The sequence below is a fragment of the Phyllobates terribilis genome, unplaced genomic scaffold, assembly GCF_046119375.1.
Source record: "Phyllobates terribilis strain yellow unplaced genomic scaffold, ASM4611937v1 Scaffold_1__5_contigs__length_1240528914, whole genome shotgun sequence".
In the NCBI taxonomy this organism is placed as follows: domain Eukaryota; kingdom Metazoa; phylum Chordata; class Amphibia; order Anura; family Dendrobatidae; genus Phyllobates; species Phyllobates terribilis.
In genome coordinates this window covers 1,179,854,471-1,179,878,986 of record NW_027362761.1, presented here as the reverse complement: position 1 = coordinate 1,179,878,986, position 24,516 = coordinate 1,179,854,471, and the positions used below count along the sequence as shown (strand labels likewise).

General features: G+C 44.8%; 1 protein-coding gene across 1 annotated transcript in view; it reads right to left on the bottom strand.

Annotated features, from left to right (window-relative positions):
* Positions 1–7,169: 7,169 nt before the first annotated feature.
* LOC141205180 (nicotinamide N-methyltransferase-like) overlaps positions 7,170–24,516 on the bottom strand; it is a 32,105-nt gene continuing 14,758 nt past the window's right edge. Inside the window, exons 2-4 of the mRNA XM_073664080.1 lie at positions 10,574–10,746; positions 7,795–8,005; positions 7,170–7,593 (exon numbers count right to left, since the gene is read on the bottom strand). Of these exons, the coding sequence (XP_073520181.1) occupies positions 7,170–7,593; positions 7,795–8,005; positions 10,574–10,733 (795 nt within the window). The 5' untranslated portion in view covers positions 10,734–10,746. The remainder of the gene's footprint in view (positions 7,594–7,794; positions 8,006–10,573; positions 10,747–24,516) is intronic.

Sequence of the window (24,516 nt, the reverse complement as noted above, 5' to 3'; positions counted from 1 at the left end):
GCGCCCGGGGATGGAGGTGACGGTAGGAGGTCCTGGAGTAAATCGGCGCACTCCGCGCCCGGACAGGGATTCTTCCTTACCCACTCCTGGGCTGCATGCGGCTTCCTGCGACTCCTCTTTCTCCACCAGGGCTGGGGCATCGCTGACGGGGCGCGAGTATTCTTGAGTCGGGCCACAAGCTTCCCAAGCAGGTCCTCTCTCCATGCGGCGACAGCCATCCGCTGGGCCTCCTCGGTTCGGCGGGTCAGGCCCTGCATCTCGCCGCAGAGGAACTCGGCCTCCTCCGCTGTCAATTGTATACTGTATCCCTCCAGGGTGAGGGAGGTGGTGGCTGGTGGGTCAGCGATGGAGGGCACATCCTGATCTCCTTCCATCGCGGCGGCAGGGTGCGGTCTGTCTAGACTTGTCCAGAACACACCTTGTCTCCCTCTTGTTCGCCTCCTCTTTCGAGGGTGGTTCGGTGACTGCTGGATGACGGTCACTCCTTGGGATGTCCCATCCGTCTTGATGGACACAACTATACGGATAGTCTCTATTGGAAGGGGAGGTCTGCTCTTTTGGCGCCATTGTAGATCCGGGCCCACGATGAGAGGTCTTTTGATGTTGTCGTTTACTCTGCACATAATGGCGCGTGTTGTTCTTAGGCGGGCCCCACATTGAATGTGGAAATACAGTTCTGTAGAAAGGCGCACAGTACCCGGTGGCAATGGGTATAGACTTCTGCCGTTGCCGCCGGCACAAAATCCTGTTCATGACGCCAAAGCTTGATGCGCCCCCTGGGCCGTGGGGTACTCAGAGACATGGGCCTTCTCTGTTGGTGTGATGGGGAAGAGGGATGTCACGGCGGCTGGCCTGGTCCGTAACCCAGGGTGGTTAGCAAAGAGCTTGATGGGGTTTTTGGAATTGTAGGAAAAAGGGAAAGGGAAAGTTCGTGACGCCACCTGTGGTGCCTGGTGAGGATCACCAGCGCTGCATCAGTCCTCTGAGGCCGGTGTTCAAGCAGCTCAGTTGGTATTACTCCCCACAGGTGGAGTAGGCCTCAGGGCAGATTAGTGTGATGTGTAGAGCGATGGCGGGTGCAGTGCTACGTAGTAAAGAACAGACAGAGGCGGTAGGTGAAGTCATCCAGGTCTTTACTCACTTTGATGATTTATCAGCCGCAAAGCATCTCTCTGCTGTCTCACGGTGAGCTGCGGCTGCCAGGATGGGGTTCAGTACTTCCCAGGTATTTTAGGAGTACCTGTCAAGACTCCGCTCTAATGTGTTCCTCTCTTGCTTGTTTTCTCCCGCCTTGTGCCCCCCACTTAGTCCCGTACGAGTAATGCAATGTCCCTCTTTGGTGACTTGTGATGAGAACGTGGTATAAGGCCGGGTCCCTCTGGATAAACTCAGATTAGGGTATACAGGTGATGACTCCGCTCCGTCCGTATCCCCCTGGGATCCACTAAGCCTCCGGACTTTTCCAACATTGACATGAAGTACAAAGTCAGATATCGGGGACCGGTCACCCCTCTTGTGGAGCTTTCTCCTCTGCTCCCCACCTTCGGAGCTTTCTCCTCTGCTCCCCACCTTCGGAGCTTTCTTCTCTGCTCCCCGCCTTCGGAGCTTTCTCCTCTGCTTCCCGCCTACGGAGCTTTCTCCTCTGCTCTCCGCCTTCAGAGCTCTCTCCTCTGCTCCCCGCCTTGGCCTTCTTTCCCTGGGACCCTGGCTGGGGCGGAGGCACCAATACTCCACTGCCAATCACTCCACCCCGCTCTTATCGAGGCCTGAGACCGAGGACCGCAAACCTTCAGCCAGCTACAGGCTCAGCTGGACCCCGACTGAAGACCCACAACCAAAGACCTTGAACTTAAGATGGCCTCCAGTTATATAGAATATGCTAATGTGCTTAGGTAAGTGCTTCCTCCACCCTCACTCACTACGTGGTTCCCCCTCACTTTGGTTCCCCCCAACTCCTCTATTCCGCCCGGGGCAGCACGCTGGTGCATTTAGGCCCCCTACAGAACTGGAGTGGTGTAGTGTTGAGTGTGAAGTTGGGGTCCTATGTGGTGCTCCATCCTTACCTGGAAGAGGAGATACTACATCTTTATGAGGTGCAGTACCCCTGTGGTGACTGAACCCTCAGGGGCGCGACACTTTCTTTCTCATTGTTCAGAAAATTTTGCTTATTGTACTGTACAATAAATGTCTGAATATGTCCTTAATCTGGGGAGAACGCTTGTGCATGGAAACTCAAAATACAGTTCTCTGTTCAGTAGTAAATACCCACAAAGCTTTGTGTTCATACAGTTTATTGGATTAGGATTGAACATGGAGAGTAATAAACAGCATTTATATTACAGTCTATGTCCATTAATTCAGTAACATTATTAAAGCTTGAGGAAAATTGGAACTTATCTGATTTAAACAATTACATTGTGAACTCCAGAAGAAATCTATACATGATGTTTGCTTGTCCAATAAATTAACCTTTAAGAGATTGCCCCTACTTTACTACTTGTATTCAATGTGCCAAGTTTGTTTAAAGCACCACTACAGCAGGGGGTTTTCAGCCCTGGAGTGGCGCTTTAAATGTTAGCCCCCTTCTTATACTAACTTTCCCGCAGCTTCATCTTTTATCGACACCGCTCCAGTCCTGCGGCGTCAGGAAGTGTCAGAGTTAGCTTCATAGAATCATAGAATCATAGAATGGTAGAGTTGGAAGGGACCTCCTGGGTCATCTGGTCCAACCCCCTGCTCAAAGCAGGATTCACTAGATCATCTCAGACAGATGTCTGTCCAGCCTCTGTTTGAAGACGTCCATTGAAGGGGAACTCACCACCTCTCGTGGCAGCCTGTTCCACTCATTAATCACCCTAACTGTCAAAAAGTTTTTTCTAATATCTAATCTGTGTCTCCTCCCATTTAGTTTCATCCCATTGCTTCTAGTCTTTCCTTGTGCAAATGAGAATAAAGATGATCCTTCTACAATGTGACAGCCCTTGACATATTTGTAGACAGCTATTAAGTCTCCTCTCAGTCTTCTTTTTTGCAAGCTAAACATTCCCAAATCCTGCAACCGTTCCTCATAGGACATGGTTTGCAGACCAGTCACCATTCTGGTCGCTCTTCTCTGAACTTGCTCCAGTTTGTCTATGTCTTTTTTAAAATGTGGTGCCCAAAACTGTACACAGTATTCCAGATGAGGTCTGACCAAAGAGGAGTAAAGACCGATAATGACTTCACATGATCTAGACTGTATGCTTCTGTTAATACATCCCAGAATTGTATTTGCCTTTTTTGCTGCTGCATCACACTGTTGACTCATGTTCAGTCTATGATCTATTAGTATACCTAAGTCTTTTTCACATGTACTGTTGCTTAGCTCTATTCCTCCCATTCTGTATATGCTTTTTTCATTTTTATTGCCCAGATGTAGTACTTTGCATTTTTCCCTGTTAAAAACCATTCTGTTGGTTGCTGCCCACTGCTCCAGTTTATTTAGGTCTTTTTGAATCCTCTCTCTCTCTTCTCTAGTATTAGCTATCCCTCCTAGCTTTGTGTCATCAGCAAATTTAATCAGTTTACCCTCAATTCCTTCATCTAAATCATTGATAAAGATGTTGAACAATACAGGTCCCAGGACGGAGCCCTGTGGTACCCCACTTGAGACATTCATCCAGCTGGATGTGAAGCCATTTACAACCACCCTTTGAGTCCGATCACTAAGCCAGTTATGAATCCACCTAACAGTTGCCTGGTCCATTGCATACTTGGTCATTTTTTCAATAAGGATGGTGTGAGATACTTTGTCAAATGCTTTGCTGAAGTCAAGATATACTATATCTACAGCATTTCCCTGATCCACCCAGTCAGTGATTCTGTCATAGAAGGAAATTAAGTTAGTCTGACATGACTTGTTAGTTACAAACCCATGCTGACTCTGGTTAATCACTTCATTCTTATCCCTGTACTTACATACATGTTGTTTAATAATTTGTTCAAAGATCTTTCCTGGTATAGAAGTCAGACTCACCGGCCTATAGTTCCCTGGGTCCACCTTCTTCCCCTTTTTGAAGATAGGAACAACATTTGCTCTTCTCCAGTCTTCTGGGACTTCTCCTGTTCTCCAAGAATTTTCAAAGATTATGGAGAGTGGTTCTAAAATTTCTTCTACGATCTCCTTCAGTACTCTGGGGTGTAATTCATCTGGACCTGGAGACTTGAACTCATTTATGTTAGCTAAATATTCCCTCACAATCTTTCTGTTTACAGATAACTTGGATTCCTCTATTCCTTTAAAAGGACAGTGAAGATCAGTTGATGTTACATTTTCTTTCTGAGAGAAAACAGATGCAAAATAGGAATTAAAAAGTTCGGCCTTCTCAACATCCTCTCTTACCATTTCTCCATTTTCATCCTGTAAAAATCCTATAGCATCTTTGACTTTTCTTTTACTTTTGACATACCCCCAAAATCCTTTTCTATTGCTTTTGACATCTCTTGCAAGCCTTAATTCATTGTCAGCTTTAGCTAACCTGATACGTGCCCTACAGGATCTGCAGACTGCATTATAATCTTTTTTAGATATGCCTCCCTCTTTCCATTTAATAAACATTTCTTTCTTTCTTTTTAGCATGTGTTTAAGTTCTGTGTTCATCCATCCTGGTTTCCTTAAATGCTTCCCATTCTTTCTACTTTTCGGGATTGTTAACGATTGTGCTTTGAGAATCTCATTTTTAAAAATTTCCCATCCTTCCTGGACATTTTTGTCCTTAAGGACATCCAGCCATTGGATCCCTCCTATTGTCTTTCTGAGTCTCTTAAAATCTGCCTTTCTAAAATCTAACCTTGAAGTTTGAGTCTTCACATGTCTTCCTCCTCTAGTTATCCAAAATTCTATAATAGCATGGTCGCTGCCTCCTAGGGTCCCAGCCACTTTTACCTCCTCAACCATTTCCTCCCTGTTTATAAGGATTAGATCCAAAGTAGCAGATCCCCTTGTTTTCTCCACTACCTTTTGGAAGATAAAGTTGTCAGCAAGAGAGGATAAGAATTTGCTTGACCTGTTAGTTTTACTTGAGAGAGATTCCCAACAAATGTCTGGATAGTTGAAATCTCCCATGACCACTACGTCATATTTTTTGGAGAACTTGGTCATTTGATACATAAAGAGTTCATCCATATCTTCAGCTTGCCCAGGTGGCCTGTAGTAAATGCCTACAATGGTGTCCTTTCCGTTGTTCTCTCCTTGTATTCTTACCCAAACAGTTTCCACAGAACTCCCAGTCTCTGAAGCTTCAATCTCTGTGCAGATATACGCTTTTCTAACATACAATGCAACACCTCCTCCTCGTTTATCAAGTCTGTTTCTTGCAAATAAGTTGTATCCTTTTAGCCTTTTATTCCAATCATGTGTATCGTCCCACCAAGTTTCAGTGATTCCAATTAGATCATATTCCTTTTCCTGCATTAGTAGTTCCAATTCTCCTTGTTTGTTGCCCATGCTTTGTGCATTTGTATAAAAACATTTTAGTTTGTGATTGGTTTCTCTTCCTCCCATATTTTTATTATTTAAATTGTTTTGTCTTTGTTCTTCCTTTCCACTTCCAGTAGCAGAGATCTCAATAGTATTTGTCAGCTGTATGGCTTTTTCTGGCCTTTTGTTTCCCTTCCCACATTGTTCTAGTTTAAAGCTCTCCTGATGAGTGTAGCAAGGCGACTTCCAAATACATGTTTTCCAGTCTTCGTAAGGTGCACCCCATCTCTAGCAAGTAGTCCATCGTATAGGTAATTCATTCCGTGATCCAGAAATCCAAATCCTTGTTGACGGCACCATCGATGTAGCCAGTTGTTCACCTGTAGAATCTTATTCCACCTCATTGTTCCATGGCCATCCACTGGGAGGATGGATGAGAAGACCACCTGCGCTCCCAATTCTTTCACTTTCTTTCAATGCTGCATGTGTTAGAACCTTGCTGTTAGGTTTTTTTTCCTTTGCTGGTCACATGACCTTGTTGGCCTATTTAATCCTGCTCCACCCTTCTGGCTTTGCTGGACTTTATTGTATATCTACTTTCTAGCTAGCCTGTGCTCTGTATCTATCTCTGTTAGTTTGCTTGGTCTACGGACCTCTATGTTCTATCTATTTTGTTTGTTCGTCTGTCTGCTACTATTTCTGTAGGAGGTGTCCCATATTCCTTCCAGTCCTTAGTACTTGTAGGGATTCCCTCCCCACATCTATAGGTCTTTGTACAGACTAGATTAGGACTTTAGCAGGTCTGATCGCAGGATCAGGTTCCCTGTTACATCGTAGGGATTCAGCTGAGTCCTATAGTAGGGACAGATCTCCTCTCTTTCCTTAGCTTTGGTAGCAGAACATAACAGCATGGTTCAGGAGTTGGTGGAGTGTTGGTGTTGGAGGAGGTGTTTGTTGGATTTATGTAAAACTGTTGCGTTGTTTTGGTTGTGTGCAAATCCTCTCCTCCTGCTGTTGTTTTTTTCCCATCCTTCACTCCCCAGTGTTTTCCTCTGTTTTTTTATGTGAGTATATTTGTATGATTGGTATTTTCCTTTATCCCTGTTTGTATTACCTTGTTAGTCTGGTTGGTGTATTGCCATATACTATTACTCCCCTCTTCTCTGGGTGGGGGGAGAGAACAGACTGAAGTCGGATTCAGAAACTCAGCAAGGTACTTGGCCCCGGTGTCTTCACCATTAGAAGTAAAACGTGGAACAGGAATAGTTATGGCACCCCTAGCGTTATGGCCAAGGAAGGAGCCCCTGGTCCCAGGATACCCGACAGATACCCGATAGAATCGTGACACTATTACATTTGTTATCACACACAAGTCACGTTGGCGGAATGCATTATTTCATTGATGATTTCTCTCAATAACTAGAACCAATTCAGCAAAAGTAATGGGATTTTTTAAATCAGCAACCTAAAAATTCCGTAAATACATTCAAAAAACCATGGCACCTGAAAAATATATAGATTTTTTGTGGACCTGTGTTAGTTTTTGGCTGCACAAGTTTTGCCTTACTATGGGAGTGCCTTGGGTTCAATTTCTTGGATTGAAATACAAATACTTAATAGGGAGTAACTGCACCTAGCAAAAGGGTTAATGCAAATAACAGAAGCAGCAGATACCTCTACATAAATACATTGGTGATGACGTCCACCAATTCTAGGGCTCTCTGACTTTCTGGGCAACAATGAACACTACTCTCTCATGGTCTACAACACCAGAGATTATTAATTTCTCCAGATTCTCATAATGCTTTATTTCATACCCTTCCTCACTTATTACCTTCCTATAGAAACTTTCATCACAAGGTAACACGTGAAACTTGTCTTTTCCAATTTTAAAATATGAGGCATTAATACTTGCATAAAATAACAGATATCCCCCGATTTTGACTAAATTGTTGAGCTTTCTTAGGTTTCTTCTGTAATCCTCGTGGTCCTTGCTGATCATTTCCAGACCCCATATACTAGTGGCACAGTGAAATTTTGGCAGTGAATTCAGAAGGTCGTCATTGCAGAGGTCCAATTTTAAAATCTCCTTTATTTTTCCTCTTAGAATATCCTCTTCTTCTTCCCAACCATCGCTGTAAAATACAAACATTTCACGACATCAGTGATTAGCGCTTAATCAAAGACAAGTCAACTACACCTGGAATCTTATGTGTAGAAACTCTCTTGTGACCCCCGAGAACACATCAATAGCTTATCCATTGCCCATTTATATGTTAATTTATAAAGTTGTCAAACATAAACCACAGAGAAAGAAATTATACTTCATACTGGACCTGCTTAATTGTTTTAACTCTAGAAAGAGTTTTGAAGTTTGAGTCCAGTCAAAGGCCTTGGCATCTTTGTTTTTCCACAGTTCAAACTCTTTAATGGAGGCATCATTAACTTTTAGCATTGAAATTTCCTCGAAGAACTCACAGACCGAAATGAGGTGCATGATAATTGGACCAAGACTAAAGTCTATAAGTGTTTTTCCACTAACCAAACCTGTGAACAAAGAAAAGGTAAGTTTAATAATTCCCAATTTTCTACATTATTCTACAAAACCTTATCTATCTTAGGTAGTCTATGTTAGCTCTATTACTTATTTTAGATTTATATTGCTTCCTATTACCGCATTAGACTCACTTAGTCTGAAAATTCATAACGGTGATGAAATTTACCTTTTCGGCTTTGACTGTTGTAGATGAAACTTTAAAAGGTCTACCAAGGTGACAAAGATCAACAAATTTGTGACTGTTTTCTCCACTAGTCCATATAATGCCTACATGTTACTCATGTCGACCAATCTATATCTAGCTGTGGATGTCAGGTTATACCAAGAGTTTTTCAGAATAGTCATTGATCCACAAGACATAGACCATTTATCTATTGGGATTATCCACACGGCAGTATTTTTGTCCAGTATCTATTGCATCACAGTGAAATTGGAAAAGCACTCTGATAGGAAGGGTTCTCCTACTTTCTAGGATCAGCTCCTGTCTTTGGCAAGAAATTTGAAGATGATAAAGTGATCTAGTGATCATGACAACCATTCTCTGAGTCTCATAGTGTCTTTGAAGGTTTTTGAGATACATTTTGGCAGAACTTTCTATTTAAAGGTCTTAAGTGCCCTATAATTCTATAGGTCCTGAGAAATATAATCTTCTCAACAGTATGTAAGACATATCAGAAGATCATTCTACCAGTTATTTGCTTCAGTCAAATTCAGAAGATCGGCAGAACTGGAAAAGGTTTGGATTTAATGGTTGGTGCCTCAGATCTTCTAGATTTGCTCATTGAAGTGGAACCAGTGGTGAACTTATTAATTTTTTAAAGAACAAGAATAGAGTGAAGGTTAAATACTAGAAATGATCAAAGTGATTCAATGCAAATAACAAGCAAGTAGAATTTTATGAAATTTGCAGGTCATGGCAAATTCGAACAATGTTCGTTTTGTGCAAATCACAAAAAGGAAAATGCCTGTTACCTTTTTACACACTCCAGAGGATCTGTCACAGAAAGCTGAAATGATCTTATGCTAGATTATGCAAGCTTCCCCATAATGCCTTGCAGCTATCACATCAGAGGGTATAACGCAGCCAATCAGGAAGGACTAGCATCGCCAGTAAAAAGGCTTGACAGGTGATGCAGCAGCCATTTCACTGTGATTTAGGACATTAGCTAAGGAATAAAGCTAGAAATAGAAACCCCGAAAACATTGAACAAATATTCCAGATAGTGATATGTTATATAACTACGGCACTGAAGAAGATGAGAATAGTAGTCTGTGAATAATAGAAAGAAACACTTGTTAGTGGAAGAGTGATAGAAGAGTTGCCACCGTCTGCAGTGCAAGACTCAGTGTGATTGATCTGTGATATGTTGCAGTGGGCATCTGTACTACTCCGTTTAAGTTACAATTACACATTTTTTTTTTTTTTAAAGCACTAGAAATCAGAAGCAAGACAAGACAATCGTTTTTACAGAAATACAATTTGAAATGTCAGATGGTGTGATTGCTTGTCACAAAGAACTGTAATAAGATTTTTTTTAATTTCTCGAAAACAAGGTCACCTAGGGAACCAAAGGTAAGTATGGGATATTGTGATGATGCTGCAAAAATCCCAGTAGTATATAGTTTCTTATTTCAGGGAGTATATAGATATAACTCAGAAAAATTTAAGTGCTTGTGCAAAAATTATACTAATTGTCCTATAGAGTAGGGCTAACTATCACAGTAACATCATACCCATGTTATGTGAATAAAGTGCAGAGTAGCCATCACTTACCCATAGGGATATAAACGCAAGTGCTGTGTTCCTAAGGGACAGCCCTGATGCGCGTTTTGTGTTCGCTTCTTCAAAATTGGGGTTCCTTGCGCATGCATAGTGAGGCTGTGTAGTTACTAGCTTCACTGTGCACGTGTGTGGAATATAGCGCGTGCGCGGAATATAGTGCATTCGCAGTGAAGCTGGTAACTGCACAGTCTCACTACGCATGCGCGAGGAGCAGAGCATCACAGCGCATGCGCAGTGAAGCTGGAAATCACACTGCCTCACTGCACAGGCGTGGGACCAGCAGCCTGACATGGACAAATGCTCATGCGCCCCACAATAATAGCACTTGCCGGAAGCAATATTCAAATACATGGGCGGCGCCAGCAATGACTGAATGCTGCGCCCGTCCATGACTGAATACGAGGATCACACCCCTATGACTGAACGAGCAGGTAAGATCTAAGTATATTAAAGGTTATAAAATCATTATAGCTGCACCAATTTTAATGAAAAAAGTGTGTTAGTGATGCACATTGCATCGCTAACAATGCCATGGGGGCAGTGTAGAGGGCAGCTAGGACGTGACAGGTTTCCTTTAAATGGACCGTTGATTACTGGTTACCATCCTTTTCTTTATTGAGGTCACTTTGTCATTACTAAAACTGTGTTGGCATTCAAGAAATTTAAAGGGTTTAAAGGGAAATTGGAGTACCTACACCTTAAATTTTTGGGAAAAAAAAAGTTGATCACCTCTATTAAATACATTTGTATGTGATATACAGTTTTCTTCACATACCTGATTTAAATGCTTTATAGAAACATCTCTGCATGTTAATTGTAGACTCCTTAAAAACAGAGAATGGAACATGTTGGCAGAAGTATTCTTCCAGGTACATCTTGGAATTGATCTCATATTTAGGATAATACAGAGTCAGGCAGGGATCCATTGTAGTCATCTTCGTTTTATATCTTCTAGAACAAAATGTATATTATTATTACATGATGGCTTTTCCATGATAAATACTCAATTTGTGTTGATTTTTATATAGGATTTATGAAGAATTGCAGATAAAACAGAGCTGAGTTTGGCACTCACTATGATAGATCACCATACATTATCTGTAGCGATGAGCAAATGAAACTCGATTAAGGCAGAGTCACTCAATTCAGGAAATATAAAATTCTATTTGAATAGAAAAACTTTCATGCAAATTGATATGGCTGAAAAGGAATACAAAAAAAATCTTATGCTTAACTCTCTTCAGCTCTCTCTGTACCTGTTTTTGTAAAATTCCAGGCAAATTTCATTCAATCATATCTAGTTATCTCTGCAGTTTTGTAGTACTGCTGTCACTATGTATACTGTAAGAAGAATGCTTTAACATTATTAAATTCTTGGAAGAAAAAGTCATAAATTTCAAGAGTTTAATAGGCGTTTTTTGTAGATAGTATATTTTTCATTTTTATTTGTAATATTTAAAAAATGCCTTTTTGTAACATTTTTTGAAGTCAGATAAAGAAGGTGATGGATATATCTCACCTTCCTCTTCCACCTCCCTGTGTAGTGACCTCTGCACATGCCCACCGAGTCATTTTCTGACTTTGACAGACTTTGTTTTATTTTTTTTTTAAGTTTTCACCTTCCTTTAAATCAGAAAAGTATTAACTCCTAAAGGGACTAAAGTTTGTTGTCTTATGGCAAACATTATCTATTCTGTCATAACTATTCAATTCTTAGGTAAATTTTATTTAAAATGTCCTTCTTTTATACGGGTCTAGTTGTACTATCTTTCAATTTAACTTTGGAGTACAAATATGGTAATACATCATTGTTGATTTTTTACTTTGAGTATATACTTTGTGTGTATATATATATATATATATATATATATATATATATACAGTACAGACCAAAAGTTTGGACACACCTCATTTAAAGATTTTTCTGTATTTTCATGACTATGAAAATTGTACATTCACACTGAAGGCATCAAAACTATGAATTAACACATGTAGAATTATATACTCAACAAAAAAGTGTGAAACAACTGAAAATATGTCTTATATTCTAGGTTCTAGCCACCTTTTGCTTTGATGACTGCTTTGCACACTCTTGGCATTCTCTTGATGAGCTTCAAGAGGTAGTCACCGGAAATGGTCTTCCAACAATCTTGAAGGAGTTCCTAGAGATGCTTAGCACTTGTTGGCCCTTTTGCCTTCACTCTGTGGTCCAGTTCACCCCAAACCATCTCAATTGAGTTCAGGTCTGGTGACTGTGGAGATCAGGTCATCTGGGGTAGCACCCCATCACTCTCCTTCTTGGTCAAATAGCCCTTACACAGCCTGGAGGTGTGTTTGGAGTCATTGTCCTGTTGAAAAATAAATAATGGTCCAACTAAACGCAAACCGGATGCAATTGCATGCCGCTGCAAGATGCTGTGATAGCCATGCTGGTTCAGTATGCCTTCAATTTTGAATAAATCCCCAACAGTGTCACCAGTAGTGTTGAGCCACCCCCGTAGTGTTCGAGTTCGGTTTGTCGAACACCCGTGTGTTCGCCGAACTGTTCGTCGAACTGTTCGTCGAACACCTTCGAACACCGTTAAAACCAATGGCAGGCAAACAAAAACACATAGAAACACATAGAAAACACCTTCAAAGGTGTCCAAAAGCTGACAAACTGCTCAGAAGACATAACTAACACATGGAAAAGTGACAAGTACATATAGTCATGCGAAAATAAAAGAGGTGGAGGAGTAAAAGGAGGGGGAGACACAGATATAGGCATGTCATGCCCTTCTAAAATCCAAAAAGTGAGAAGCCGACACGGCCAGTCCGCTCCTGCCCGTGCCACCTCCGTGTCGCCGGGTTTGTGCCAGAGCCGCGGTGAACCCTGACGGCCAGCCCCCCTCTCCCAATACTGGTGCCTGTCCGCTGGTGGGTCGAGCGAGCCCCCCTGTGGTGGAGGCAGCTCTAAGCTTTTTAATTTAAATTGTCTCTCTAATTTGAATGAATACACTTTAAATCCATTTACAAGGATCTATTGGAGGGCAAGTCTCATGCCAGCAGGCGCGGTAATTCCAGCTCCAGTAGCGTCCACTAAAGCTGCTGCAGTTAAAAAGCTTTTATAAGGATCGAGCTCGGCTGTCCACCGCAAGGCATCCTACTGCCAGTCCCAGCCCCTATGCCTTGGGGTGCCTCCTAATGCTCTTCACTAAGTATCCCATGGTCCCGAAGCATTTCCTTTGAAAAAATTAAGTGTCTAAACTACAGGTGGTGTAGCTTGCTTAACAGCCGGGATAATCCGCTGACTAGCAGACACTGCTACTAGGCACAAAGTATTTCCTGGGCTAGATGCAGTTAAAAATTTGTAATTAGATACTCTCGTTGGATGCTGAGAAAGCATTCCATAGAGTCTCCTGGCACGCCATATATGATTCTCTTAAAAAGCTTGGGGTAGGGGTCTAGGGGACCCTTTTATAGCCAAAATCACGGCCCTGTATCGCAATACGTCACCTAGGCTGAAGATAAATGGAACTGTAGCACCCTGAGGGCTCGGTTGCTACAGACGTATTGCACCTCACCCAGAGGTGTGATATCTCACTCTCAGGTAAGGATGGAGTGTGGATCAGGACCCGACACCTGCATGCATTACACCACATTGCCGTGGGGCAGGGCGACCAATATGCCCCTGAGATGGGCACGACAGTCCCTGTCCCTGGCTGGAGTGGGGGGAGGGAACACTGAGGAAGGGGAACCCTGTAGTGCAGGAGCAGGGAGGAAGCAGTTCCTGGGTGCATTGAGAAGGGAGTATAAAAGGTGGGCACCATCTTAGTTCAGTGCAGAGAAGTCTGAGCAGAAGTGGCAGGGAGCAGGGGCTCTGCATGAGCTCTGCTCCGGAGGCGGGCCTAGTAACAGAGGCCCAGGCCTGGAAGAGGGAGAAGGAAGGAAGAGGAGCGGAGAAGGCTCCAGGAACGAGGAATGAAGGGATCCCAGGGGTGCGGACGGGCGAGTCGCCACCGCACGCCCGAATCCACCTGCGTGGAGGGGTCAGGCCAAAGGGGGAGACCGGTCCCCGAACTAGTGGAGGCAGGAAACGACCCTCAGCTAGAAACCGGAGGCTCTGACATTTTATGTGGCGCAGCCCCTTGCTCCACCCGCTAGGAAGGCACCACATAGGGTCAGGGAAACTGGCACCAAGTTTACCAAGAGGAGGCCCGAGGCAGCCGGACAGAAGTGTTGGTAAGAAAGGCCAGACAAAGGACACACAAAGGGGGTCCTGTGAAGTGCTCCAAAGTTATCTGGGAGTTGTCTGAGCCCCTCACCTGGTGAGCACAGTACGACGTGGGCAGCCGTTACCTGCAGACGTGGTCTGGATAATAAGAACTGTGAGTAAAGGCCCTGGACTGCATCACTGACTCCGTGTCGTTACTGCTGCTGCCCTGCACCATCACCCCCATCCTCCGCATACACTGCCCTGAGGCTATACTCCTCCCGTGGGGAGTTATGCTACGCTCTGCTGCACCCACAACACCAGCCTCAGCGGTCTGCCCTGTAGCGGCGGTTCACTCTGACCGCAATCCACGGGTGGCGTAGTCGGACATTTAAACATCAAAACCACATAAATAGTTCCGCCACTGGTTTGACCGCCCTTAGCCACGGAACCGGGTCGCCGCCACGAAGACTACAACCACCAGCATCCACCAAAAGGGTCCGGCTCCGGGTGTCCCAAGGCCCAGGGGGTGCGTCAGAACATTTTCATCACCTTTCACAATCACCAATGGGACAAGGCAGGGATGTCCTCTGTCCCCTCTCTTATACATCCTAGTGACGGAGCACCTGCTCTCATCAATTCGCCATAACCCCAATATTAGGTGGATTGAGGTGGGAGGCACCGAGTACAAGTGCTCTCTATTTGCTGATGATGTCCTAGTATATATCACTCAATCACATATATCCATCCCTGCTGTTATGGCTGAAATAGATCACTTTGTTACATGGTAAAATTTTAAAATCAATGCAGCGAAGTCTGAGGCCCTCGATATCTCCCTCCCCAAATCCATATAGGATTCCATCCAGTCCAACTTTCCCTTTGCCTGGCCCTCACAGGGTATCAAATACTTAGGAATTCCTATTCATAGAGACCTCTCCCATCTATGTTATCTTAATTTTGGGCCCTTTATTGAACAATTCCATACAGACCACGGTTGGCAAGTTAGAACTGTAAGATTCACTACGTGAACCACTGGTGTTTTGTGGAAAAGCACATGTACACTGCGTTCCAAATTATTATGCAAAAAGTGTTTATGAGTGATAAGGGAAGAATTTGTTTGTTTGTCAGTAGAGATGAGCGTTGTTCTACTCGAACTGTTCGCCAATCTCAAATTCGAGCTGTTTTGGGCGGTGTTCGAGCCGTTCGGCGAACACGAACAATTTGAGAAAAATTCGGCTGTTCGAGGTTATGTTCGATAACTGTTCGTGCACCAAAATCATAACTGGATTTTTTCTCAGTAATGATGAAAATTAATGTTAATACGCAGTTTGAGTATACAGCGGGGTGGGGGGAGGGGCAGGGGATGGATCTCTGCAGGAACAATGAAGATCTCCATTTTTTTTTCTCTTTCCCGCATTTGCAGTGGGGAGGTGCAATCTGTCAGCCTATCAGCAGCGCACACACGGAGCGAAGTGCTTTTTTTCACACAAGCAAGGGCATGTGTCATTGGCAGTGTGTAACATACCTGGCGGCGTCCTTGCATAGTGGTCCATCTCCCACTGTGCAAGAGCGCGTACTTGATCTCCAGTCCAGGGTGTCTCTCTGGCTTCCCTCCATGCTGTCTGTTTGCTTCTGTGTCTGCTGCTTAAGGGCGGCGCCCGATCACTTCCTGCTTTTTGTATCTGCTGCAGGCACACCCCTTGTGCGTCCTCAGCCTATTGCTGTCTATCACCTGGTATTTAAATCAGCTGCCCCAATTAACTGATGCCTGAGCATCTTGCCCTGTCAGTTGGCTTTTGTCTCTGACATGCCAGGTCCTGTCTATGTTACCTGCCTTGCGGTATCAGTTCCCGTGTCTGAACTGAGTCCTGTCTATGTCTCCTGCCTTGCGGTATCAGTTCCCGTGTCTGAACTGAGTCCTGTCTTTGTCTCCTGCCTTGCGGTATCAGTTCCCGTGTCTGAACTGAGTCCTGTCTGTGTTCTCTTGTCTGCCTATCCTGGAGGCTGTATTTCTAGGCCTGTCTGAACACGCTCCTAGCCTGTTCCTCCCGCCTTCTAGGGGCCGATTACCTAGATCCGTTCCTGTATCTTGTCTGTCCTGTCTGAACACGCTCCTAGCCTGTTCCTCCCGCCTTCTGGGGGCCGTATTCCCTGACCCGCTCCTGTATTCCGCTGCAGTGTCGGTCTCCTCCGTACACTCAGTTCCAGTCTGAACTCTCTCCTATCCTTTACCTGTTTTGCCTCTATGTCCGTTCCCTTCCTTTTTCTGCAGAGTCTGAACTCGTACCTAACTCCTGCTCGTTGTCACTGTACTTCCGTTTGTGAGTTTGTGGTCCACTCGCTACTTCTCTGCAAGTACCCTGTGTATCTGGTTCTGCCTTTCCCTTCTAGTCTGTTCCGTGTGAACAGAGCCCTGTTCCCACCGCGTCTGCGGTTTTCGCTTTGCTCAGCTCTGTCCGCCGCGTCTGCGGTTTTCGCTTTGCTCAGCTCTGTCCGCCGCGTCTGCGGTTTTCGCTTTGCTCAGCTCTGTCCGCCGCGTCTGCGGTTTTCGCTTTGCTCAGCTCTGTCCGCCGCGTCTGCGGTTTTCGCTTTGCTCAGCTCTGTCCGCCGCGTCTGCGGTTTTCGCTTTGCTCAGCTCTGTCCGCCGCGTCTGCGGTTTTCGCTTTGCTCAGCTCTGTCCGCCGCGTCTGCGGTTTTCGCTTTGCTCAGCTCTGTCCGCCGCGTCTGCGGTTTTCGCTTTGCTCAGCTCTCTCCGCCGCGTCTGCGGTTTTCGCTTTGCTCGGCTCTGTCCGCCGCGTCTGCGGTTTTCGCTTTGCTCGGCCCTGTCCACCGCGTCTGCGGTTTCGAATTTGTCTCCCAGTCTGTACTGGACCCTACCCAGCCTGCGCTCTAGTCTGCCTGTTCCAGTATTCCCCGGTGTGGGTCAACAGCCGTGTCCGGAGTCTGACCTGGAGTAGACCCTGGTTCCTCTGCTCGGTTCCTCCCTGGTGCACTGGCGTCGTATGCCGTCGTGCGACTTTGGTCGGATCGGGCAGATACTTAGTTACGCCCCTCCAGGCACTCTCTGGTTCATGGCACAGTGGAATCACTACATAAACATGCACACGCCAGTCAGTTCGGGCGTGTGCATTACACAGTGTATGTCACATGTCCTTGCCCTATAAGACCAAGCCATTTTCCCCGTCGCCACCATTTTCTCACTGCTGCAGCTGCGTGTTAGACGGCACCGCTGTTGCTGTGTGCGCTATACCTTGTTAATTTCAAGCCAATTTTCGCACAAATATACAGATAGCTTGGGAGTAGGGAATAGTTGTGATTGCAGTCCTTTTAAGGACTAGGTTACAGCATTTCCTACGACTTTTATCAGGGAGGTCTGTGCTCTTAAATAGATAGGTTGTGGGAGTAAAGACTAATTGTAATTGGAGTCCTTTTCAGGACTAGGTTACATGAGTTCCTATCAGTTTTTGCCAGGCAGGTCTGTGCCAGTGCTGTGCAAGTTTTTTTCACAGCATTTGGCTGAATCTAGCAAAGCTAATCCTTTTTGGCCTATTGCAGAGTGTGTTAGTCAGTGGAGTAGCCTATCTGTGTTGCAAGATATAACACCTGTGTATAGAATACCAATTTTTTTACTGCACCTAGTGAAGTAAAATCTTTTGGGCATAGCATCATTCTATTAGTCCATCTATACTGACCTCCATCAGGTTGCAAACTGAATATAATTTTTTTCTGCATCTAGCTCTGAAAAAATATTTGGGCTTCTAGCAGTGTGTGGGACTTGGTCTATTAGTCCATCTATACTGACCTCCATCAGGTTGCAAATTAAAAATAATTTTTTTCTTCATTTAGCTCTGAAAAAATATTTGGGCTTCTAGCAGTGTGTGGGACTTGTTCTATTAGTCCTTCTATACTGACCTCCAGCAGGTTGCAAATTGAATATAATTTTTTTCTGCATCTAGCTCTGAAAAAATAGTTGGGCTTCTAGCGGTGTGTGGGACTTGGTCTATTAGTCCATCTATACTGACCTCCATCAGGTTGCAAATTAAAAATAATTTTTTTCTGCATCTAGCTCTGAAAAAATATTTGGGCTTCTAGCAGTGTGTGGGACTTGGTCTATTAGTCCATCTATACTGACCTCCATCAGGTTGCAAATTAAAAATAATTTTTTTCTGCATCTAGCTCTGAAAAAATATTTGGGCTTCTAGCAGTGTGTGGGACTTGGTCTATTAGTCCATCTATACTGACCTCCATCAGGTTGCAAATTAAAAATAATTTTTTGTCTGCATCTAGCTCTGAAAAAATATTTGGGCTTCTAGCAGTGTGTGGGACTTGGTCTATTAGTCCATCTATACTGACCTCCATCAGGTTGCAAATGAAAAATAATTTTTTTCTTCATTTAGCTCTGAAAAAATATTTGGGCTTCTAGCAGTGTGTGGGACTTGTTCTATTAGTCCTTCTATACTGACCTCCAGCAGGTTGCAAATTGAATATAATTTTTTTCTGCATCTAGCTCTGAAAAAATAGTTGGGCTTCTAGCGGTGTGTGGGACTTGGTCTATTAGTCCATCTATACTGACCTCCATCAGGTTGCAAATTAAAAATAATTTTTTTCTGCATCTAGCTCTGAAAAAATATTTGGGCTTCTAGCAGTGTGTGGGACTTGGTCTATTAGTCCATCTATACTGACCTCCATCAGGTTGCAAATTAAAAATAACTTTTTTCTGCATCTAGCTCTGAAAAAATATTTGGGCTTCTAGCGGTGTGTGGGACTTGGTCTATTAGTCCATCTATACTGACCTCCATCAGGTTGCAAATTAAAAATAATTTTTTTCTGCATCTAGCTCTGAAAAAATATTTGGGCTTCTAGCAGTGTGTGGGACTTGGTCTATTAGTCCATCTATACTGACCTCCATCAGGTTGCAAATTAAAAATATTTTTTTTCTGCATCTAGCTCTGAAAAAATATTTGGGCTTCTAGCGGTGTGTGGGACTTGGTCTATTAGTCCATCTATACTGACCTCCATCAGGTTGCAAATTAAAAATAATTTTTTTCTGCATCTAGCTCTGAAAAAATATTTGGGCTTCTAGCAGTGTGTGGGACTTGGTCTATTAGTCCATCTATACTGACCTCCATCAGGTTGCAAATTAAAAATAATTTTTTTCTTCATTTAGCTCTGAAAAAATATTTGGGCTTCTAGCAGTGTGTGGGACTTGTTCTATTAGTCCTTCTATACTGACCTCCAGCAGGTTGCAAATTGAATATAATTTTTTTCTGCATCTAGCTCTGAAAAAATAGTTGGGCTTCTAGCGGTGTGTGGGACTTGGTCTATTAGTCCATCTATACTGACCTCCATCAGGTTGCAAATTAAAAATAATTTTTTTCTGCATCTAGCTCTGAAAAAATATTTGGGCTTCTAGCAGTGTGTGGGACTTGGTCTATTAGTCCATCTATACTGACCTCCATCAGGTTGCAAATTAAAAATAATTTTTATCTGCATCTACAGTACCTCTGAAAAAATATTTGGGCTTCTAGCAGTGTGTGGGACTATTTGTATTAGTCCATCTATACTGACCTCCATCAGGTTGCAAATTCAAAATAATTTTTTTCTGCATCTAACCCAGCCAATAGTTTTGGCCTAATACCACAGTTTGGCCACTCAGCTCTGCTCGGTTACCATCCATTGTTTTTTTGTGCAAACAACTCCAGAGTTGTGAATTAGTTAACCACCAAAATGAGTGGAAAAAGGCCTGCTGCTGGTGGAAAGGGGAATAGGCGTGTTGGGAAGGGGAAAAAAGGTTGTGTCCGTGGGGTAGGTGTTAAAGCAACAGTAACATCTGCAGAAGAAAGACCATCTTCCAGCCAAACTAAAATGTCTACTTCTTTTAGCGGACAATGTGATAAGATCCCTTTCTTACGGCCACGCCAATCGCTACAAATTCCAGATGAGGCACAAAAACAGCAGGTGCTTCAACGGATATCAAGTGCTCCTTTAAGTGGGCTCTCCTCCACATCAACTTCAACATCACAAATACTCCAGTCCTCAAAGGTGTCACCCAAATCGCACTTGCTTCCTCACAGCTCCCAAATCTCCAGCTGCCCGTCTGAGTATGAGGTAGAACAGATGGTTGAGTCTGCAGAGCTGTTTACTCATACTATAGCCTGGGAATCAGAGGTCGACTCCAGCGCTTCTGTGAATCCAGACGAGGAAATGATCTGCACTGATGCCCAGAATCTTTATGAGTCGGATCCAGGACCAGACGCAGAAGGTTCTGACCATAATGTAGACCCTCATTCCCAAACTGTAACTCCTGTTGGTGGAGACAATGAGGAAGACGATGATAAGACTCAAATACCTGATTGGAGCGACAACTTTAGTTTTTTGTCAGGGCAGGAACAGGTTGGCTCTGAGGACGACGGGTGTGATAACGCACAGGGTGATGATGATGAGGTCGGAGATCCCACTTACTGTCAACCCACAGTCAGCCAAGAGATGAGGTCAGCAGAGGAGGTGGAGGAAGATGCTAGTGACGATGAGGTCAGGTTGCGCCTTCCTGGACAGAGACGTAGTACTGGAAGCACGTCAACAACTGCATCCTCAAACACAACTCTGCCTCTCACCACAAGTCGTGGTGGCTCTTCAGGTCGCATGGGTGCTAAGCCTTGCATAGCCTGGGCATTTTTTCAGATCGATAAAGATGACCCAACTCGTGTTATCTGTAACATTTGTCAGCAAAAGCTAAGTAGAGGCCAAAAAATACATAGTTTGAGTACTTCATGCATGAACCGGCACATGGACATGAAGCATAAGTTGCAGTGGGAAGCTCAGTGTGCTACAATGCGGCCTAGCCGGCCGGGCCAATCACCGTCTGCCATATCTTGTGCATCCGCGGCCTCTTCATCCTCTGTGACTGGGGGGACAGCAGTCACACCTGTTTTGGGGCGCAGACCTGCCACCTCTTTACCCGCAACAGCCAGCGTGATTGGCAGGTCATCATTTTCTTTGGAGGTGGTAACACCAGCTGGTGTTGAGCGCTGTCCGACATCGATAGCACCACCTTTGGATCAAGGCAACCTAACATGTCCGCCTGCATCTTCCTCACAGACCGGCAGTTTGCCGGGGACACCCTTATCAACCCCGTCTAAGCACAATAGCCAGCCCTCGGTCCCTCAGATGTGGACAAGTAAAAGACCATTTCCTCCTAGCCATGAGAAAGCTAAGAGGTTGAATTTCACCATCTGCAAGCTCTTGGCTACAGAAATGCTGCCTTTCCGCCTGGTGGACACAGAGGATTTTCGAGACCTTATGTCCGTCGCAGTGCCCCAGTACCAGATGCCCAGTCGGCACTACTTCTCAAAGAAAGGTGTGCCTGCGCTCCACCAGCATGTCGCACACAACATCACCGCTTCTTTGAGAAACTCTGTGTGTGACAGGGTGCATTTCACCACAGACACTTGGACGAGTAGGCATGGACAGGGGCGTTACATGTCGCTGACTGGGCACTGGGTAACTATGGTGACAGCAGGACAAGGGGCTGCTGTCCAAGTCTTGCCGTCCCCACGAGTTGTGCGTCAATCCTCTTTATGTCAAAGTTCCTCCACTGCTTCTGCCTCCTCAACCTCCTCTCGGTCTTCCACCTGCACCCAAAGCCTGTCTGGTCATGCCACAAGCTTTCTAACTGCGCAGAAGGGATCCTGCACACCTCCTTACTATGCTGGCAGTAGGGCTCAACGTCATCAGGTGGTTTTTACATTGAAATGTCTGGGAAATGTGAGTCACACAGCTGAGGAGTTGTGGTCAGCTCTGGAGAACCAATTTCATGAATGGTTGTCTCCACTGGACCTGAAACCAGGGAAGGCCGTGTGCGACAATGCTGCAAACCTGGGTGCGGCCCTTCGCCGGGGCAATGTCACACACGTGCCTTGTATGGCTCACGTGTTGAACCTGGTTGTCCAGCAATTTTTAGCCCACTATCCCAGACTAGATGGCCTTCTGCAGAGGGCACGGTCGCTGTGTGCTCACTTCCGCCGTTCGCATCCCGCAGCTCAGCGACTTACATCTCTACAGAAGTCGTTGGGCCTGCCACTTCACCGGCTAAAATGCGATGTGCCTACCCGGTGGAATTCAACTCTGCACATGTTGCAGCGACTGTGGCAGCACCGACAAGCCCTGGTGCAATACGTTCTGACGTATAGCCTGGGCCAACGAGATTCAGAGGTGGGGCAAATCACGCTGGAGGAGTGGTCTCAGATCAGGGACCTATGCACCCTTCTGCACAGTTTTGAAATGGCGATGAAGATGTTTAGTGCTGACGATGCCATTATCAGCATGACTATTCCGGTGATTTACATGCTGGAGCACATGTTAAACAGAATTCGGAGTCAGGTGGTGGCACAAGAGGAGGTGGAGGAAGTAGAGGAGGAGGAGTTGTATGCGGAAGGGCTAACATCTGCAAGGTCCAGACGGTCGGCAGCACCAAGGCGGCAGGCATGTGAGGGTGGGGGAGATGGTTTTACCAGGGCGCATGGTAGCAGCCAAACTAGTGAGGAAGGTGCAGGAGCCCAGGAAGAAGTGGAGGACGAACTGATGGAAGACTCATCAGATGAGGGAGACCTTGATCACATTTCTGTTGTGCGAGGTTGGGGGGAGAGGACAGAGGAAGGAAGCATGATTGTTACCTCGCCACCAACACAACAGGGACTTGGTGCTCCTGGATGCGCAACACACATGAGTGCCTTCTTGCTGCACTACCTGCAACATGACCCTCGAATTGTGAGAATTAGAAATAATCCTGACTACTGGGTTGCCACACTGTTAGATCCCCGGTACAAAAGTAAATTTGCAGAAATTATTCCTGCCATAGAAAGGGATGCACGCATGCAGGAGTATCAGCAGAGACTGTTGCAGAATCTTACATGTGCTTTTCCACAAAATACCAGTGGTGCACGTAGTGAATCTCACAGTTCCAACTTGCCAACCGTGGGACCGTCAAGTGTTCAGCACTCAAACCGTAACAGAACCACAGTATCTGCTGGTAACATCAATTTTGCGGAATCATTTCACCACTTTTTTAGCCCATCCTTTGCAAGGCCACAGGAGACAAGAAGTCTGACACATAGTCAACGCCTAGAGACGATGGTACAGGAGTATCTCCAAGTAAACATTGAAGCGACGACTGTGTCACTGGACCCTTGCTCTTTTTGGGCTTCCAATCTGGATAAATGGCCGGAGCTAGCCACTTACGCCTTGGAGATCTTGTCATGCCCCGCAGCCAGCGTTCTGTCTGAACGTGTGTTCAGCGCTGCTGGTGGTGTGCTGACAGATAAGCGCACGCGGCTCTCCACTGATAATGTAGACAGACTCACGTTCATAAAGATGAACAAATCATGGATCCGAAACGACTTTTCTACCCCTGTGTCATCCTGGGGAGAGTAAAAGCTTGATGATTGGTTAAAATCACCCTACCAACCGTTTTAAGCTTTCAAATTACTAATCATGTTTATCTGTATCTTGACTGGAAAATAATTTGGGCTTTGTAGCAGTGTGCAGCACTGATCCTATTAGGCCATCTATACTAAAGCTTCACCAGATTTAAAATTAAAAATAATTTTTAGCTGCATCTAGCCCGGAAAATAATTTTGGGGCTCCGAGATGCGCAAGGCACATAAGTGCCTTCTTGCTGCACTACCTGCAGCATGACCCTCATATTGTCAGAATTCGAAGTAATCATGACTACTGGGTTGCCACACTCTTAGATCCCCCAAACTTTTCGATCAACCTTTTCATTTTAATAAAGACCAAAAAAATGGTCATTTTTGAAATTATAAGCATTAGCAGGTTGTTAGAAACTGAAATCAAACAGTTTTCAACTCAAAACTTTATTCTAGGTGATGTTACATTTTCACATAGGACCCCTTGTTCGAAAGGAGCTTCTGAACTCTCTCGTCCATTGAATTTGTCAGGTTTTGGATGGTTTCTGCTTCAATTGTTTTGCATGAGGACAGAATACCCTCCCAGAGCTGTTGCTTAGATGTGAACTGCCTCCCGCCATCATAGACACTCCTTTTAATGATGCTCCAAAGGTTCTGAATGGGGTAGAGGTCAGGGGAGCATGGGGGTCACACCATAAGTTTGTCCCCTTTTATGCCCATATCAGCCAGAGATGCAGATTTTTTATGTGCAGCATGAGATGGTGCATTATCATGCAGAAAAATGATCTTGCTGTGAAATACACGGTTCTTCTTCTTGAACCATGGCAGGAAGTGCTGTTTGAGAAAATCCACATACATTATGGAGTTCATCTTTAGCGCCTTCAGGGATCCTAAAGGGGCCGACAATCTCTCTCCCCATGATTCCAGCCCAAAACATTACTCCACCTCCTCCTTGTTGGCGCTGTAGCCGTGTTTGCGTGGGGTGTCCAACAACCAGCCATCCTCCACTCCATCCATCTGGACCATCGAGCGCTGCACGGCACTCATCTGTGAACAAAACAGTTTTGAAATCAGTCTTCATGTAATGTTTGGCCCACTGGA